The sequence below is a fragment of the Leptonotus elevatus genome, chromosome 12 (assembly GCF_054856555.1).
Source record: "Leptonotus elevatus isolate MCC_2025b chromosome 12, RoL_Lele_1.0, whole genome shotgun sequence".
NCBI classification, from domain to species: Eukaryota; Metazoa; Chordata; class Actinopteri; order Syngnathiformes; family Syngnathidae; genus Leptonotus; species Leptonotus elevatus.
In genome coordinates this window covers 16,519,765-16,537,517 of record NC_141250.1, presented here as the reverse complement: position 1 = coordinate 16,537,517, position 17,753 = coordinate 16,519,765, and the positions used below count along the sequence as shown (strand labels likewise).

Below are 17,753 nucleotides of genomic sequence, written 5' to 3'. Positions count from 1 at the left end.
TTTAATGACCTGGCCCATCTGTCCATTTTAAAAACCAAGTTTGGCCCTTGAAAACCAGTTAACAACCCTCTCCCAATTCTGGATTTTTTTATTATTTTTTTAATGTTGAAAAATGTGCCCACCCCTGTTTTAAACCCACGCTGAAGCGGGACCGTCCATGGAGTTATGCCAAACACCAAAACGGTATACACGTTTTTCTAACGGAAAACACAAGCGGCTTCATTTATTTGACCTTAGCCCCAATTTTTGTTGTTGTTGTATGACTAACAACTTCTCAACACACTTACAAACATATTGAAACATACAGTTTGCTGAAAGGGGCTCTGGATCACAATCGAATTCATTCATTAAAACAAAAGACTTTAAAAAGGTCAATACGTGTACAGTACATCATGTGCAGGCAGCTACTTAGTTAACTCTTGAGACAGCAGCGCCATCTGCTGTCCATTCAAGGAAAATACCGCTCATCAACTTATATTTCCAAGCTGAATACTAAAACGGATTACAGCGACAACTGCTCTATTATTGGACATTTTTCAAACACTATCGCTGACATAAAACAAATCCAGAGTAAAACGACACTTTTGCTTATCATATCTCCTCTCACAACTAGTATTCCGTTTCACGTGCCGTGCCTTACCGCATTTAAGAATGACACACACTGCTGGTAACAAGTTCCACCTTTCACGCCCGTTTGCACCTGCTGTGATTATGAAGCCAAAAGGACAATCTGTGTCCTTGCCAAACATGTCCGACCGTAGATTTGCAAACACACACGCTGTAAACAAAGTTCTTCGCTATGCTACCATACAACGTGCCACCTGACGTAACTGTAAATACAGCACATCTGGGACACCTGAAAACGGGTCCATCCATTTATCCATTTTCTGTAGCGTTCGTCCTTTTTCGGGTCACAGGTGAGCTGGGGCCTTTCCCGGCTAACTTTGGGGCTGGCTGCCAACAAATGGCAAAAAAAAAAGAAAAAAAAATGCTTATTCATACTAAAACAAAAGTGAGTGTTGACTCCCTGCGGTGGTGTGTGCGTTGGAGACGGACGCTCCTACAAAAAATTTCGAAAGACAGAAAGACAAAAACAGCCCTCCCCCCCATCTATTCTTCCACCTGCATGTGTAGCCTGCCAATGATTGTTGCAGATGCCTTACAGAAAGGTTCTGTTGTCGTCGTGGGTCGGACCGCGTCCGCTCGGTTTCCTGATGGTACCTTCTTGAAAAAGTGCAATTGAAACTAAAGTACATATCTTTCCATTCAACACTGTACACTGCTGCTACATCGTGCTTGGACTAATAAAACCGGATCTTCAGTGTGTGGTTTATTCACCCAATTGGATCTCTTTGTGTAAACGTGTTGAAAACATAACAAAACAACCTCATATTGTTGACTTGAGGGAAAGTGCTTGTTTTGAGTCGTTTTATTTTCTGACTTGATACACATGGTTGCAAGTGGAGAAGGGTACGCGTCGAGTATTGATTTTGTAAAGTTCAACATACACAAGTTATGGAAACGTATATGAATCTTTGACAATTGCAGCGGAACCTTGATTTAACCGCACATTTTTGAGTTGTACCCGTGTTACATATCACAGACATACAGCACAGACGAGAGCGGGCTCACGTGCCAATGTTGGCAGGGGTGACCTTTCCCCATCAAAGGCAATGTATGGATATACGTGGCAGCCATGTTGGTAGGGGTAAGCTAACGGTTAGCTTAGCATCGCCGTTGAGTGTCATATAATATTTGAGTCGTATGTGTACACGTCTCTCCAACATGCTAAATGATGTTATGCAATCCAAGGCGTTACACAAACTTTTGCACTCCACCAACTTTTTCAGTTGGTCGCCGAACGCTGTTTACGCTCCTGCCCTAGTGGCTTGTTCTAACGACCTGTGCCGTATAATACAATGACAGACTAATTAACTGACTTATCTAACTTTCTTAGCGTCTTCAATTGGTAAATAAATACCATTTCGAGGTGGCGTTGTGTTGACGTTGGAGGTCGACAGTCGCGTGAGGGACGAGTCAAGCTGGGCCGCCTTGAGCCGCGGCGCCTTCCGCCCGTTGTGTGGGTCAATTTCAAAATACAAGTAACAAGGCAATTGCATTGACGTCAATGTCTTACTTGGAAGGCTTTTATTTTGAAGGGCAGCGCGTTCCGCGGATATATGACCCTAATCGCGGCGCTTGGTGCATACGGATCGCTTCAAATATGAGCCGCGTTGCACCGCTCATTTAAAACACGTACTCGCGCCGAGCGTCCGGATTAATTATTTACCAGCACAGGCTGTACAGTTGGCTGCAGTTATGGGAGAAAAAAAACCCACCAGCAAGGTACATTTGGATAAACTTTCAAAACTGATTCAAGATTTCCTATTTATTTACAATAATTTTGTACTGCATTGTATGTTTTTGGGCCATGATAAAAGGTACTTGAATTTGCACCCCCCCCAAACTCCTATAGTCCATTAAATCGAGGTTCCACTGAATTATAAACATAAAATAAACTATTAACATAGATAATGTCCATCCACAGTTGTTTTCCGTTTGTCTGTGTTCAAATGTACCTTCCAGTGCAGTTTGTGGGTTTTACTTGGTGGCGGCCATGATCTTGATGTACTGGAGGGCGCTGTGAGCGGCGGCGTTGTGCGCGTTGCTGCGGGAGATGCCCGTGCCGTGGCACACGGTGACGGGGGAGGTGGACAGCTCCACCAGGCACTGGTACTGCCCGTTAGCCGTCAACTCGTCTGCAAAGCACAGCCCCAGGTCCTCAGAACAGGCGGCGCGGTTGCCATGGAAACAAGCAGGTTTGTACCTTTCGCGTTTCTACTTCAGCGAAATGATTTCAAATGGTGAAGAAAAAATAAATAATATGCAAAACATGTCGGTTGTATGGAAGGCTTTATCATACCGATGCCCAAATAGGCGACGTCAAAGCTTTGCTCCTTGGACAGCTCGGCCATCAGCTGAATGTAGTCCGTGTTGGGGATGCTCAGCGGGTTCCTCCTCAGGAAGGAGATCTTCTCAGCCGACGAGTTCTTGAGATTCTCGAATCGCACCCTGGGTTTAGGCGTCTGTGAGACAGTCAAGGGGGGGGGGGGGGACCTCATGAGTAGCTACATTCGGCGTGAAGTTAGGCACGTGACGCGACGCGACGCACCCATGTGATTTCAGAGGAGCCTGACAGACTCTGAAGCTTGGCCACCATCTTCTCGGCAGCTGCCTTCTTTGCCGCTTTTTTGGAACTTGCGGAAGCTGCTCGATCAAAAGACGAGCAATGATGAACTACGATGAAGACGTGCGGTCACCTTGGCGTGATTTCACGTTAATCGACGCGCCCCTACCCGTTTCTGACAGGGACTCCATCGTGCAGGTGACGGTGAATTCTCGCCTGTGTGGCGGGCCGGTCTCCATTAGCATGATGTACTCGGGAAGGCGCCAGCCTCTCTGCAAGGACAGCTCCTACCGGGGAAGGAACATTGGAGGGAAAGTCATCTTAGCTTGATGCTAACAAACAATACAACACCAGTGATGGGCTAACAGTTAGCATCAATAGTTCCTGCCGCTATTTTTGAAACGTTATGAAGACACCTGCGGGTTGAAAGAGCGAAGTGAAGATAAAGAACAGAGTAAGTTACCTGCAGTGTGCCCACTGAGTTGGGGTTTGATTCTGCTGCGACACCGTTACTCTCGGACTTCACGGGGAAGCTCCTGCAGGAAGGACATCACCATCAATCGCCACTATACTTTTACTATTCGACAGGCACCCATTTTTTTATCTTATCATTTTCAAATAGTTCTAGACTACAAATCGAGTTTCAAAGTAAAAATAAATCAGTACTCACACTGCAGCCGTGTCCACCTGTAAGATGCGTAGTGCATCCTCAGCAGCGACGTGCTTCGCTGCCTTTTTACTGGGACCTTCACCTGGAAGACGCAACACAAAATTACATCACTGTCAAATATAAAGGGCGCGTTTTAAATGAACTAAGTACACACAAATGGCTACCTTTGCAGCAGACATCTCCGACGGTCACGCTGAACACGAAGCTCGGCTGGTGGGCCTCGCCTTCAGCTTTCTCCAGCACGTAGACGGGGATTTTGCCGTGTTTGGCGCCGTACTCATGCAGCATCTGGATTGGGGTCTTGCCGGCGGCGTTGGCCCTTGGGACTGCATCTTTACTTAGGCTGTGTGAGGTCACACAGAAGAGATGAAATGTCATCACTGGCACCTGGGATTTTAATTTCCTTATGCAGCCTTTTGTTGGTTATTACTTTTTAAATGGGAACATTGAATCCAAATGTTATTTTGATGGTAACGTTCCACTTCCATGTTGAATTCACATTTTAACGGTCTTCTCATAATGTCATGCTTAAGCCAAATTTGAGCTATCACGTCTACAAATTACTCTTAATTAAAAAATGTTAATGCTAATATCCCACTGTAATGCTAATTAAGGCTATTTTGTGACGTCATCGCAATAAAGAGGTCCTTCGTTTACGACACATCCCATTGTGTACGTAAATCACGTGACGCTACATTGTTGACAGTGTAACACACACTACTAGTAAAATCGTAATTACAATATTTATACAGTAACCACTTATAGGCCATAAATGTAAAACATGGAATTTGGGGGCTGGGTGTGGAAGTACGTCATCGTGGAACGCGAGCGTGCAGTGTTCGTAAACTCGAAATGCCGTCGTAATCTGAAGAGACCCTCATATCTGATGACTCTTCCGATTCTCAAGCTATGTCAGCCATTTTAGCTTTCACTTTACCCAAGCAGCGGCCCATTTGGTTGATAACAACTTTTCACGATATTGATACATGACATACAACAAGTAACCCTAAAGGTTTTCGTTAAATGACCCTTAAGAACTTGGTAAGAACGTTACCAGTAAAAAAATATATATATATATCATAATTTGACGTAAACTTTTCCCCTTATCATCAACAACGTCGTATCTCAACATATCAATATATTGACAATATGGGGGGACGATACGAACCTCGATTCAGCGGACGTGATGGCAGCCTGGTACATTTCCTGCGACATGCTTGCGCTTTTGTCGTCTTAACTTATTAGTTGAATATTTAGTGAATAACAATCAATATCTAATAACACATAGCTGGACATGTAAAAAGATTACTTAAATTAAAAGGAAACCCGGAATCGGGATGTTAAAAAGCCTTCCTTTTTTTGCACTGGCTGATGATAGGCGCTGCAATGTGGTAACAACATCCGGGTTAGTGGGGCCAAGGTACGTGACGTCACTGTACGTGATGCAAATTGTTAGCGCCCCCTGTTGGTTGGTTAAGTAAGTAGTAAACGGCATTTACGTACTCAAATACTTTTGGTGAAAGTACTACAAGTACTGATTAATATTCACGCGTACGTAAAAAATTAAAGTACACACTGAAACGTAATCAAGTACAAAAATAGTTTTGATAACTTGATTTATTAACTTCTATTGTTTCATACACGAAAAATAAATAAAAAGGCAAAGTAGATATTGCATTAGTAAGGTCTTTTTCATGCAGAATGCACCTTTTTCCTACTTTTGCTTCTATGTACTTATTTTGTAGTATTAACAGTATTTTTTCTTTGTATGGTTATATATATTTATTTTATTTTGTTTTGTCTTTACTGCATGATTTGATTTGTATTCCATGCACAGCTCTTATATGCAGCGATGCTTGTTTTAAAGTGCTTTGTAAATAAAGCTGAGTTGTTAATTTCCCAGCCTCACAGTATCATGTTTAACTGTTAAACGTGTATTTTTTTTTTGCATTTTTTTTTTTGTACTTAAATTCTGTATTGCAGACTGACCTGCCTTTTCTCAGAAACAAACAAAAGGTATTTCTTTCATGTTATTTACTGTACTTTTGGTTTAATAGAAACTTTATGTATAACGGACAAGTGGTATATGTTATTTGGTATCAACCATCCCTGAAATTTGATATTGGCTTTTTGCTATAAAACCTTTAATGATAGTATTTAGGTAATTGGTGTAAAAAAGTGTCAACAGCACTGATTTACAGAATTAAAAGGTCCCTCATATGAAGGTTGGTCAAGGAAGTTCAGGAGGAGGCTCTTCAGGAACGGGAAAGACAACATTCTTCCTGAGACGGGAGTCACATCGAGGCATCTGCTTCTTGAAGCCATCCGTCATCTGACTCACATCGTCGTGCACTTTGGTCAGGATATCCACCAGGTGACAATTCCTTGATTCCAAAACAAGTGCATCACTTAGATGATGAATTAATGAATGGCTACCAACAACTGTTTTTCAGAGTGCATCTTTAACGGCGTAGTCAAAGTGGCTTTTGCTACACATTATACATCGAAAGGTGCATCTCATTAAGAAATATAGTGCAGTGAGTGTAAAAAGCATTGTTTTCATGGCCTCACATACCTGGGTACCATTTTGATCAGGTTTTGGCACAAAGATTGAATAAACCAAGTGCCACGCTTCTTGTTTCTGAAAGAAACGTACGATGGGATGGACGCCACAGCCAGAAGATAGTCCGCGTCACACGGGATGGATATTTTCACAGGTGCAGAGTCGCAGGTCAAGTTGCCGTCTGCATGGCAGTCACTCGGCAAGGCAACGGGGATCTGTTTGGCAGAGCCCTGGCATGCCTGGATGAAAAACAATTTGGGTTTCCCCACTAAAGAGTAGCACCGCAGTCCGTTGAGCGGTTTCATGAGCTCCGTGATTTTGACGGTGCTGCCGTCTACGCCGTACACGCCATCCTCGAACCCGTGGCTGAGCACGCAGCACACCAGGCAGTCCATCTGACTGTGGTCGTTGCCGCTGAGCTCTTGTATTAATGAGAGGATCTGTTCCCTGTTGCAGTCATGCTGGATTTGAACCTTGAAGCCGAGCCATTTAAACACCTTCTCCAGACAACCTGAAGGAGCCAGCAATAAGATTTTCGACAAAAAAAACATTTAGTGCAGACATATTTTTAAATCCAGAACTATTACATATGTGCCATTGTTCAGCCAATGAAATTGTCCGTTTAATATCAGCAGGTCCCCAACAAATGAGCACTCGTGAATTACGAAACAAAACAAAAAAAGTATTTCAAGACATTAAACAGTGTTTAGGCATCCTACCTGCATCAACCATGGTGCCGTCCCGTTGCTCAAGGGACGATTTCTCTTTCTTGAAGTGAAAGTTGTTAACTATTAGGCAAATTCCACGCTTTTCTGAACTCATGGCGTAGGTTCCCACAGCCTACAGAGAGACGAAATGAAATGATGATGTGACAACATTTATGCTTTGTGCATGACCACACACCTCGCCACTTGTGTTTGTTGACGATTCTGTGCCCAAACAGGCTTGCTCAGGATCTCTTGTCACTGTGGGGAAGAGTACAAGATGGACGCTGCATAAGATTAACAAAAAAATTATTTAATACAGTGGAACCACCAAATCCTGCCTCTCAAGGAGGGCTGTAAGAATTGCAAAAACAATCTACAGTAATAAAAAAAAAAATATCCTCAATGTTGCGATTGCTTACTCTTTTTTTTTTTGGGCTGCTAGTTTAAGTCATTCACTCCGAGACATTTTCACTGAAGCAACCCCCTTCGCTCCAGGCTGTTTTACTGGAGTTTGACTGATTTCGCAAGGCCCACAGAATATTGTGTTCTATTGCCATAAAAACATGGAACCGACCAAAAGAAAGATTAGAGTCTCTTCTTACAGCAGGAAAAAAAGTATATTTCTATCTGTTTCCGTTTTGCAAAGTTTTATCATTATTCACAAATCTGTTTAAAACTGTGGGAAAATCTCTTATACTCTGCTACCACCTGCTGGCCGTTTTTGTGATAACTACCATTCTTCAAGCAGTTCAGAGGCTGCATCAAAGCCTTCTGTATGCTCTAGCATAAAAAAATATATACGTTTTTTTGAGCAAATGAGTTCATGTCGGATGGAAGATCTGTAAAACTTTTATGCCGAAACAGTTTTTTTTGTGCAACAGTGGAGTTTTCTTTACTGCCACTGGGGATTTTTTTCAAGGCCCTCTTATATATTTTAAAAGATGAACAAATGCATGAATTTCAGAGATTTCAAAAGGTACCGTCGCTCCGGAGTTTATGTCGCAGCAGTTAACATGTGCATCATGAAGACAAAACCTAGTATATTAATTAATATTAGTTAATTCATTATAGTATAAGTCACAGTTTTTAGGGACATTTATAATACAAAAACCATGACCAAGAACAGTAGAACTCGGACTCACATCCAAAATCCCCATTCCCCAATCACCCTGACGACAGCGAACGAGTTTCAGATTAATTAAAAACGTTTGCTTCTAACTGCTGCGGGCGCCAAATCTACCAGTTAAATACTTATATGGGCACGGGTGAAACACTCATACACACTAATGAAATGAGCATTTCATATTTGGGCGCATTTCATAATCACAGGGCTCAATATCGGAAGGTTCTCCACTGTATAGTATTCTGATCAAAAACGTTAATTCAGTAGCTGACCACAATAGATGTTCATAGTTACATTGTGCGTCGACGCAGCTACTTTCTTGAGTGGTCAATCCTCTCAGTCCACATGACAGGTCCTCGTGGTTATCTGGAAGACAGCCCGCACTCACAACCTCTAGAGAACACATTGGGAAATAAAAGTTCCAAAGTTAGATATCATTTCGTGTCATGCATTTGTGATTGTGACTCAAGCGTCATACACATCCAACCAAAACGTAGTTGTCATGACAACCTTGACACACTCTACCCTCAGCCGACGATGGCGCTTCTGTGGAAAAGCACATAGCACATATTTGATATTTTATATATTCAACTTGAAATGTATTAATAAGAGGGGAAGTCAACCCCCCCAAAAAATTCCTTTTTTTTTGACAAATATGTTCTATGCAGCCCCACTAGTCTGGTTAATATTGCGTTAAGCAGCAAAATCCAGCAGTTGTTATCAATAACAGAAGGCGGCCATTTTGCCACGTGCTCTCGACTAAAGATGACATCACATTTGCTCAGGGCTCATGCAACGACCAATCACAGCTCACCTGTTTTCTTAAGCTGTCATCTTCAGTCGACAGCAAGTGGCAAAATGGCCGCCCCCTGAGATGGTTAAAAACGGCTGGATTTTGCTTCATAACTTATATTTTAAAAAAATGTAATGTCACGTTTAGACAAGTGAGGTCACATATATTGTCAAGAAATGTTTAAGGTTGACTTAAATTTACCTGACAGCTCACTCGAGCAAGGAATCTGAGGCTCGGAGAACGGGTTGACCTGCTCAAAAATATCACCGATCAAATTGCGTGTTGTGCGAAATTCTAGGTGGCCTAATGGTCCATAGAAGTCATAGAAATAATAATAAGATGTGCTTGCAGCACTGTTAAAGAACTTACTTGATTTTGTTCAAAATAGGACTTGGATCCCGGAGGCGGCATCTCCTCAGGTACAGAGAAGTGGCAATTCACTGTAATTAAGAAGAAAAGAAAAAAGACAATAGTTCAAGTATATTTTATATAATATCATTTTAGCGCTTTAGTTGTGTCATCCCAGCAAGCGCATTCCCGTTTGCCATTGACTGACAGTGGTCTACAGACTACCTGCTGATTCTTTCTTAGTCCAATCTTCCTTAAACTTGACGATCTTTTGTTTCCACACTGGGAGCACAGGCGAAATGATTGTTTCCAATAAGTCCAAATTGGTGTTGCTGAGAAAGTCCATGCGCTCCAGTTCCACGAAGACATCCAGAGTTGATTGCTAAAGCAAGTACATTCACAAAGTTGGTTCTGCTCGTCAAACACATAAATACAACATAATAAAACGTGCAAGTGTGCTGCTGCTATAGGCCACGACCTACTCGCTAGGTCAGGGGTGAGCAACCGTTCCTATCAAAAGAGCCATTTTAGGCCAGATACATAACCAAAAATGTGTTTGGAGGTGCAAAATATTTGAAGATTGCGATGAAGGAAACACTGCGCGTTAGTGGTAGTCTAACGTACTGAGGTCCCAACAGCTAATTAGAGATGCAACGCAACACAAAAATGTGCAGCATCCAATACGTTGGCATTCATTTTCTTCTACCTTTCATCTTTAGCTTTTTATTTTCATACTTTGTTTTTCATGCATTTTTAGACTTTTCTGCCTTTCTGTTAAATTTCTGACATTTTTGGCTATTTTATCAATACATTATGGCCATTTTCTGCCTCTTCTTATTTTTTGGAAATGTTATGGCTATTTTTTGTCATTTTTTTCCTGCCTTTTCTTGCCAGCAATTTTCTGACATTTTTGGCAATTTTGTGGACATTTTATGGTAATTTGGGGGATTTCTTCTTTTGTCTTTGGACATTTTATAGTTTTATACGTTGTCATGTTTTCTTTTCGTCTTTTAAAAAAACAAAACAATTCTAACAATTTTGTGTACGTTTCATGGCAATTTTCGGGATTTCTTCTTTTGGTTTTGGACATTTAATTTAAATGTTCTTTTCTGCATTAAAAAAAAAATACATTTTCTGACTTTTTTGGCAATTCCAAAAATATTTTATGGTAAATTTCTACCTTTGTTTTTTTTGTTTTTTTGACATTTTCAGTTACCTTTTGAACATTTTGTTTTCTTCCTTTTTTTTTATTAAAATCATTGACATTTTTGGCAATTTCATAGACATTTCATGGTAAATTTCTGCTTTTCCTCTTCCTTTTGGACATTTTTAGGTGATAGTAAAAAATAAAAAAAACTTTTCATAATTTTCTGGCAACTTCAAAATTTAGACTTTGACATTTTGTGGAATATTTAGTTATTATTTTTAATCTAAATCATTAATTCATTTTAAGAATATTGTATCTAAAAAATACTAATAAAATGTTTTAAAAAAAATATATATAATAATATAAATAATAAATAAATAATCTTTTTTTTTTAGGTCCAGCTGGAGCCGCAGGTTGCAGACCCCTGCACTAGATGATGATGCAAACAGCAAATGCACTTCATCAAACCACATTACAGTATTTCTTTACATACTCTTTAATTATAATTTAATACACCACAGTTCTGGTGTGAGTGTGAGTCTGAATGGTTGTTTTGTCTCTTCCCTGAGACACTTGTGAGGTCCTCTTTATCTGGAATTTCTGTCACTGTCAGTAGACAACATGAAGCTCATGGCATCAGTATTTTCCGGGCATGCTAAAATGATGGAATCCTACTTACACAATTGTCCAGTTTTCCTGCTGGAATCTTTTTGTCTAGCAGGAACTTCACGTTTTCAAAGTCTGTATTGGTCATGTCCATCGCAAGGTTGTACAACAGTTTCCTGAAAAATGTGCACAAATAAACATGCCTGGGTAACTGGTCCGCAATTAGTTAACGTATGACATTTTACACTAAGTGTACTTTTGACATGGATAGCGCTGCAATGAAGTAAATACATATGATGCTCCAACTGATGTGTGTAAATAGCCAACCTGAAAGGAGAGATGAGGTCCGCGGTGGGCGCTTGGAGTTTCAAGTTTTGGATGAGTCTCTTTTGTCCGATGATGGTGAGCAGCTCGGTGAGCAGCTGAGGTCTTTCAGCCGTGAGGTGGTCCTGCTTGACCAGGACGGAGAAGAGATCTTTGGCCGTGTTCACCGAGGCGGAGCGTGAACCTTGCAACAGGTCAGCGGAAAGGAACACCAACGCTCTGACTTCAATGTTCGTCAGGTCATTTTCCGCCTTTAAAAGCAGCATCTGGAAATCCATGTCCTGAAGTAAATAAAACACGCAGTGCTGTTAGACGCAGATATGATTCTTTGTTGTTGTTGCAAAAATATTTCTTAACTCTTAAAGTAAAATGTATGTAATCTACTGTAGTATCAGATGAACTCTGCTCTTGTGTGAAGACAAAAAAAAGGTCACCTTGCTCCTGCCTCCTTGCGTCTCTCACTTCTTGTGTCTCTTCATCCATCTCAGGGGGGCGGCCATTTTGCCACTTGCTGTCGACTGAAAATGACATCACAGTTGCTCGGGTAACGACCAGCCATGGCTCAGCTTCAGAAAATAGGTGAGTCGTGATTGGTCATTACCAGAGCTCTGTGATGTCATTTTCAGTCGACAGCAAGTGACAAAATGGCCGCCCCCCGACATGGGGGTGGATAGGTGGATTTAAAGAGTTAGCCAAAAGTCAAATCAAGTCAACTTTATTTATATAGCCCAATCACTCAAAGGGTCTCAAAGGTCTTCACACACCCACAGTTGACAAATATTCACACACCCTGATCTAACCACAAGAGGGCAAGGAAAAACTCACACACACAAAAAACATCAGGAGAAACATAAGAAACCTTGAGCAGGGCCGCACATGTGGGAAATCCCCCTTCCAGGATGACCAGGCTGCAATGGATGCCGAGTGGGCAACAATTTACGCAGTATGTGGTGCTAAACAATGTTAACTAAAAGTGCGAGAGTCCATTCACTGCAAGAAGTCGCCGTCAGGGAAGTGGGTCCACTCCTCACCCAAACCAGGCCGGTTGGTGATCTCCATAGCAACAACTCCAAGGTGGCCTGCCTCAGATCTTGTCCCACAAGTTTGTTGGCCTCTCTTTTGGAGCTTAAGTACTCTGTATTCAGATTTCCCCCCCCCTCTTCCATTTAAAACTACACATCAAGAGAATCTGAGCGGTCACGGTAGAATTTCATTGTTTTTTTTTTCAGGAAGGAAATTGATTTCTATATGTTTCCTGTTCTCTTCTCCAGATGACTTAAGTCAACTTTATTTATAGTAGCAATGTGACACAAAGATTTCTCAAAAATGACAATCTGTCAAAATGCTGAGTTTAATTGAAACTGACATCATTACATTATCCGGAGTACAACACACCAAAAAAAAGAAAGAAGAAAATCGGATGATGAGGTCCAGAGAAATTGAGTTTTTGTGTTGTGAACTTGAAATCTGAGTAAAATGGTATTAACGTGACGTCATGATTTCTCCCCCGTTCTCCTCGACCCTTTCATGTTGTCTTCTGGAATGTACAAGGCTGACTGAATCTCAGAAAAAGTCAGTGGTGGGAATTAATGAAATACCTGTACAAGTACCTATGAAGTGTGTAACACCTTTGTCCTAGTGGTCAACTACTAGAATGCAATGACCATTTACTGAGGATGTTTTTTTTTAAATCAATCAATTAAAAATCTTAATCTAGAATGACTGGGGGGAGGGGGGAGGGGAAGGGGGGTAGGTTTGATATTTATGATGATAAAAGTGTTTTGTGTTCAGACCTTTTTTCCATTTACAACCAGACATCTTAACTTGAAGAAAACTGAGAGGTGAAGGGAGAATTACTTCCCAAGAAGAAAATGGATTTCTAAACCGTTTCCTGTTCTCTCCAACGGCTGACTCAACTCAACTCAACTCAACTTTAGTTATAGAGCACATAAAGCAATAAGCAGATATATATATATATATATATATATATATATATATATATATATATATAAACAAAGACAGTATAAACACTAAATTAATACAGCCTAAAGACAGTATAATAAATATAGGGGGTGGGTAATGTGCTCAATGCAGTAAAAATAACAAAGATCAATTTAAGTAGCTAAAACTCAAAAATATTGAATATAAAAATAATTTTAAAAAACATGTTCATTTCAGTGTATTTCATTCCGGTGGCCTGACAGTCACATCGTGGGCATATGTCACTGTTAATGTACAACCCTGACACATTTAGCTTATCTAATTTGTCAAAAATAAGTATTTTACTACTTTCCCTCTTGACAAAGGAAGACGCAACAGAAAAAAAAATGTGTCAAATTTCTCAAAGGTGGCTCATGCGTTTATGTATTGTACCAGCCTAACCTCAAGATGCTGGCGATAAAAACCTAACCTTCCAATCTGCTAAATCACTTATGGGCGTAAAATTTCAAAGATGAATTCATTTACATGAAAACAGTATTACCAGACAGGTCCTCTTTAAAGATGACTCCAGTGAGAAACATTTTGTTGATCTGTGACAAATATTAAGACAGTTATGACTGTTTAAAAGCAGTAAAAATGCAACAATTCCTGGGCAACCTCTTAATGCAAAGTCAATGGAGTTTGAGATTTTAAGGTGTGACCTTTTTTCTTCGTCTTTTTTTTTAAGTAAAATTTGTGTTTCAAACTTCCCCTTAACTGTCATAAGATTAATCCTATTTTCAAAACGCTGTTATGGGAAGCTTGTTTAACACGTAACAATGAATGATTTTAATTATTTCTAATAACTTCTACTGAATCTACTCACTACGCAAAGCAATAGGTAAATCTCAGCATAACAAAAAGCATCATAATTTGATATTAAATTTACATACTAAAATACTATGAAAGACTGTTTTTGGTAGTTAAGTAATGTACTAATGCAAAGTACTGTATATGAATGTAGTAATACATCAAATAAGGCCAAAAATACAGCAAAAAGTCATGGCTATTTTTGCTCTAGAATGTGTACATAGTTTAATTGAAATTCATTGTACTTCTTGTACTACTTCCTACTCCTTTTGAACATGTAAATGATGATATTATTGACGAAATATTGACTTTCTTCCTTTAAATTTTGACTTCAAATGTGGCAAAACTTAGGGGGGGAAATATATGTGGGTTTTTTTCGTTATACTCGTCAGTTTGTAGCTTGTAGGTTTGCCAACCACAAATACGGAAAGAGTCTTCGAGTCAAGTGCAGGTCTCTAAAAAAATATTTTTTTCTTCCCCCAAAGCGTCTTAGGTCTCTACACAGTATCCGAACAAACGTTAGGAAAATTAACTTCGTCATTAACGACTAACTCTTACCTGTGTGGACGTGACTTCAATCTCAGCAGCTCAGACACAACACTTTCGTCGTCCACATCATGGGAAATAACTTCATGTGAAGAAGTTGTATGTTCTTCTGAATGAATGGCGCCTCGCCAACACGACGCCGCGCACTTTGAAGCGCTTTCTGTGAAGCCAATTCGCGTAAAAGGAACAAGAAAGCGAAAGCATATTGTCGACTTGGGTCCAAACCTCGTCGAGGCACCGCCCACAAGAGAAAATAAGGAAATACAGTAGCCTACTTACTTTTGTTTGTCGCTTTGTGAGTCATTTCAGAATTGATGTACTGTACATTTTCTTTCAAGCACACCTGCATGCACTCCCGTGGAATTACACAAAATGCTGTGTACATTTTAAATGTACAAACAAACTTGTAATTGTTCAAATAGTTTGTTTTATTCGATAGAAATAAATAGTAGGAAATAAAAATACGAGTCCTGCTCCGATGTGTCTTTCAACACACATACTAAAACATTTTTAGCTATCGAGCTCATTGCTATTTGTCAGCGTCAAGCCCAAAGTAAAGGCAAAGGCAGTAATAATAAGCAACCCAGTGGTGTCATTAAGCTTTATTAGAGTGGGTTTCAAGTAGTTTTACTCTTCGTGGTTTTGATATGACCTTTGTGTCTCACCCGGAAGCTAAGCCACAACCTCCAGTTTGCTCCTGAGCTGTCGAACTCGAACGACCCTGAAGATGCACACACAGACGTACACGAACGCACACCGGTTACGAAATGGCAAGTGTGGTACGAAACAGCATGACTATGAGTCAGTATGCGTTATCTACTTTGTGTTGGTCAATTAGATTGCAAGGTAGTACATTGTGAAAAGTTCAGTTATGAATGCTTTAAAGCAATGTCATTTTAGTCATTCAATAAAAAAAAATTATAATCATTTAGTCATTTTAGCTTGAACGGACACAAAAAGTGGCAAAAAAAACCCTAATAATAATTCAAATAACTATTTGAGTATTTCATTATATTTTCCAACATATTCATTTAGCAGTTTTGCATCTTTCTGAAGTAACTTGGAGCATAACCTGCTGCATTGTACCATCTTGGATATACCTGATATTTTTGTTAATATCTCTTAATACATGTCCAACCCATTCAACAACTACAGTACTTTTAAATGTGTACAATATTGTAATCTGTGTGTAAATTGTATGTTTTGACTATAAATTACATACACACAAGATATATAGTGCATTTGTAGGCCCTATTTGCTGTGTGAGGTTATTTTTTTCCCCCTGGAAATGACACAATTGGCTAAAGACAGTAAGCTGTTGTGTTATAGGAGATATTAACATCAATTGTAACTATTAATGTTTAATCATAATTATTCTGTTAAAGAGGTAATCATTCAACAATTTAATATTGTGGTTCAAGTGTAATTCAAACAGACATAATTCAGTTAATATAGCAACATGCCAAAGACACTGAGTATTAACTTTGTAAATGATATAGGTTCAAAGATGGATTACAAAAGTTGCACAAAACAATGTGTTGTTATTGTTTAATAAAAAAAAAAACTATGGTAAAATGACGTGAGGATTTGTGTTTGTTAAAAATATTACTAACGATTGTACCATATTATTATTATTATTATTATTATTATTATGATGCTATTCTGTGCAGCCTACTCACTGTCCGTGGTGAGGGAGTGCACGCTGGTGACGTGTCTTCGTCCGAGGCCGTGGCTCCTGGACATGACGCAGTCCAGGTAGATTTCCCAAAAGACCCGAGCCAGGTCCCAGAAGAGGGTCGTGTGCTTGCCGTCGTCCGACGCCCGCAGCACCTCCATCAGGTCCCAGAAGCCGGCTACCGTGTCGGCCACCCTGGGCGAGCGCATCTCCAGGAGCCGAGCTGACGCCGAGTCCCAACACTGCGGGTTGGCGCGGGGCACCGTCAGGGGGTCCACCAGCCGCGGGTCCACCTGACCGCGCAGGGGCAACGCGCACACGCAGCTCAGCACCAACATTGTGGCCGCCGGCTTGTTCAGTGCCAGCGGGGCCACCTGCGGGGGCCATTGAGCACCGCAAGGCACCATTTGGCCTTTTAGAGCATAATAGCACCAAATGGACTCGAACGCAAAATCGACCACTTACCATGAAAATGCGTGAAGATGACAAGTGTTGACGGAGAATCGGTTTCGTCCTTAATGACGTCACAGCTTTCCTTAAGCACTACCACTCAACTTGGTTGTTACCTGCATGGGGCTCAATCTAATCTAATTGAAGGGAGCAACTATGTACAGTAGTCATAAATGATGGATGCAACAGAGTACTAAGGAAGAAAAGGAAGGACTAAACTCTCTCTTGAATCACTTCGGGGGGGCTGCAACGAAAGCTCACATAGTCAACAAGTGTGAGGGGGGGGGGTGGACACAAGACATGCATAATTACATTTATTTAACAAGTCTGTAACAATAATCACAGTCTACAGCTCTAGAAAAATTGAGCAGACTATCTTCTGTACAAAAAAAACAAAAACGCTCTTAATGACAATATTTGTATAGAATTTGAGACTATGTTGTCGGTTTTCTTTTCATTCAATGACATCTTTTTTTTTTCTTTTTTTCTTTAAGAGCTCAGTATTGTTCATTCGGAAATGTCATCATCATTGCTCTTTTATTTTATATATATATATATATATATATTTTTTTTTTTTTTTTTGTGTGTGTGTGTGTGTGGGTGAGAATGTGTATGTGCGTGCGTGCGTGCGTGCGTGCGTGCGTGTATTTGTTAGCTCACCAGAAAACCTATTAGAAAAAATCTCATACCGTTCACCTAAACCGAACACCAGGAGACCCGAGGGGACCAAAGAAAACCAAGGAAGGTGAAATCCAGCACCGACCAGACACCCCCCACCAGAACTCCTCCCCAGCCCAAGAAACATCCAGACCCCAACAAATCCA

At 40.4% G+C, this 17,753-nt stretch overlaps 3 protein-coding genes across 4 annotated transcripts; all 3 read right to left on the bottom strand.

Annotated features, from left to right (window-relative positions):
* Positions 1-2,579: 2,579 nt before the first annotated feature.
* Positions 2,580-5,271, bottom strand: prkra (protein kinase, interferon-inducible double stranded RNA dependent activator). The gene is made up of 8 exons (XM_086090488.1): positions 5,026-5,271; positions 4,022-4,200; positions 3,858-3,939; positions 3,651-3,723; positions 3,357-3,474; positions 3,173-3,267; positions 2,924-3,086; positions 2,580-2,759 (listed from the first exon to the last, which is right to left on the bottom strand). Exons 1-8 carry the CDS (start codon positions 5,070-5,072, stop codon positions 2,602-2,604), a joined length of 915 nt encoding a protein of 304 aa, XP_085946614.1. The 5' UTR covers positions 5,073-5,271; the 3' UTR covers positions 2,580-2,601.
* A 519-nt stretch (positions 5,272-5,790) lies between these two features.
* Positions 5,791-15,034, bottom strand: casp10 (caspase 10, apoptosis-related cysteine peptidase). 2 transcript variants are annotated; one of them, XM_086091127.1, is made up of 13 exons: positions 14,817-15,034; positions 13,951-13,999; positions 11,472-11,749; positions 11,218-11,320; positions 9,617-9,773; positions 9,413-9,483; positions 9,245-9,293; positions 8,761-8,796; positions 8,545-8,643; positions 7,324-7,385; positions 7,140-7,260; positions 6,433-6,931; positions 5,791-6,241 (listed from the first exon to the last, which is right to left on the bottom strand). In XM_086091127.1, the coding sequence occupies exons 3-13, from the start codon at positions 11,744-11,746 to the stop codon at positions 6,088-6,090; spliced, it is 1,626 nt and encodes a 541-aa protein (XP_085947253.1). In that variant the 5' UTR covers positions 11,747-11,749; positions 13,951-13,999; positions 14,817-15,034; the 3' UTR covers positions 5,791-6,087. The 2 variants fall into 2 exon arrangements, with proteins under 2 accessions (XP_085947253.1, XP_085947252.1); XM_086091126.1 differs by lacking the exon at positions 13,951-13,999.
* A 387-nt stretch (positions 15,035-15,421) lies between these two features.
* Positions 15,422-16,886, bottom strand: LOC147164769 (protein FAM237A-like). The gene is made up of 2 exons (XM_086091270.1): positions 16,484-16,886; positions 15,422-15,525 (listed from the first exon to the last, which is right to left on the bottom strand). The coding sequence occupies exons 1-2, from the start codon at positions 16,884-16,886 to the stop codon at positions 15,422-15,424; spliced, it is 507 nt and encodes a 168-aa protein (XP_085947396.1).
* Positions 16,887-17,753: the final 867 nt, after the last annotated feature.

Bases quoted from the DNA above. Each gene is read 5' to 3' on its own strand.
- prkra (XM_086090488.1), bottom strand. From the start codon at position 5,072: ATGTCGCAGGAAATGTACCAGGCTGCCATCACGTCCGCTGAATCGAG. The intron at 4,201-5,025 runs GTTCGTATCGTC...GACCTCACACAG, and splicing joins ATCACGTCCGCTGAATCGAG to CCTAAGTAAAGATGCAGTCC. The intron at 2,760-2,923 runs GTATGATAAAGC...TGTGCTTTGCAG, and splicing joins CGTCGCCTATTTGGGCATCG to ACGAGTTGACGGCTAACGGG.
- casp10 (XM_086091127.1), bottom strand. From the start codon at position 11,746: ATGGATTTCCAGATGCTGCTTTTAAAGGCGGAAAATGACCTGACGAAC. The intron at 9,484-9,616 runs GTAGTCTGTAGA...TCTTAATTACAG, and splicing joins GACTAAGAAAGAATCAGCAG to TGAATTGCCACTTCTCTGTA. The intron at 7,386-8,544 runs GTAACTATGAAC...TCTTCCCCACAG, and splicing joins TAGCTGCGTCGACGCACAAT to TGACAAGAGATCCTGAGCAA.
- LOC147164769 (XM_086091270.1), bottom strand. From the start codon at position 16,886: ATGGTGCCTTGCGGTGCTCAATGGCCCCCGCAGGTGGCCCCGCTGGCA. The intron at 15,526-16,483 runs GTGAGTAGGCTG...GTGCATCTTCAG, and splicing joins GCACTCCCTCACCACGGACA to GGTCGTTCGAGTTCGACAGC.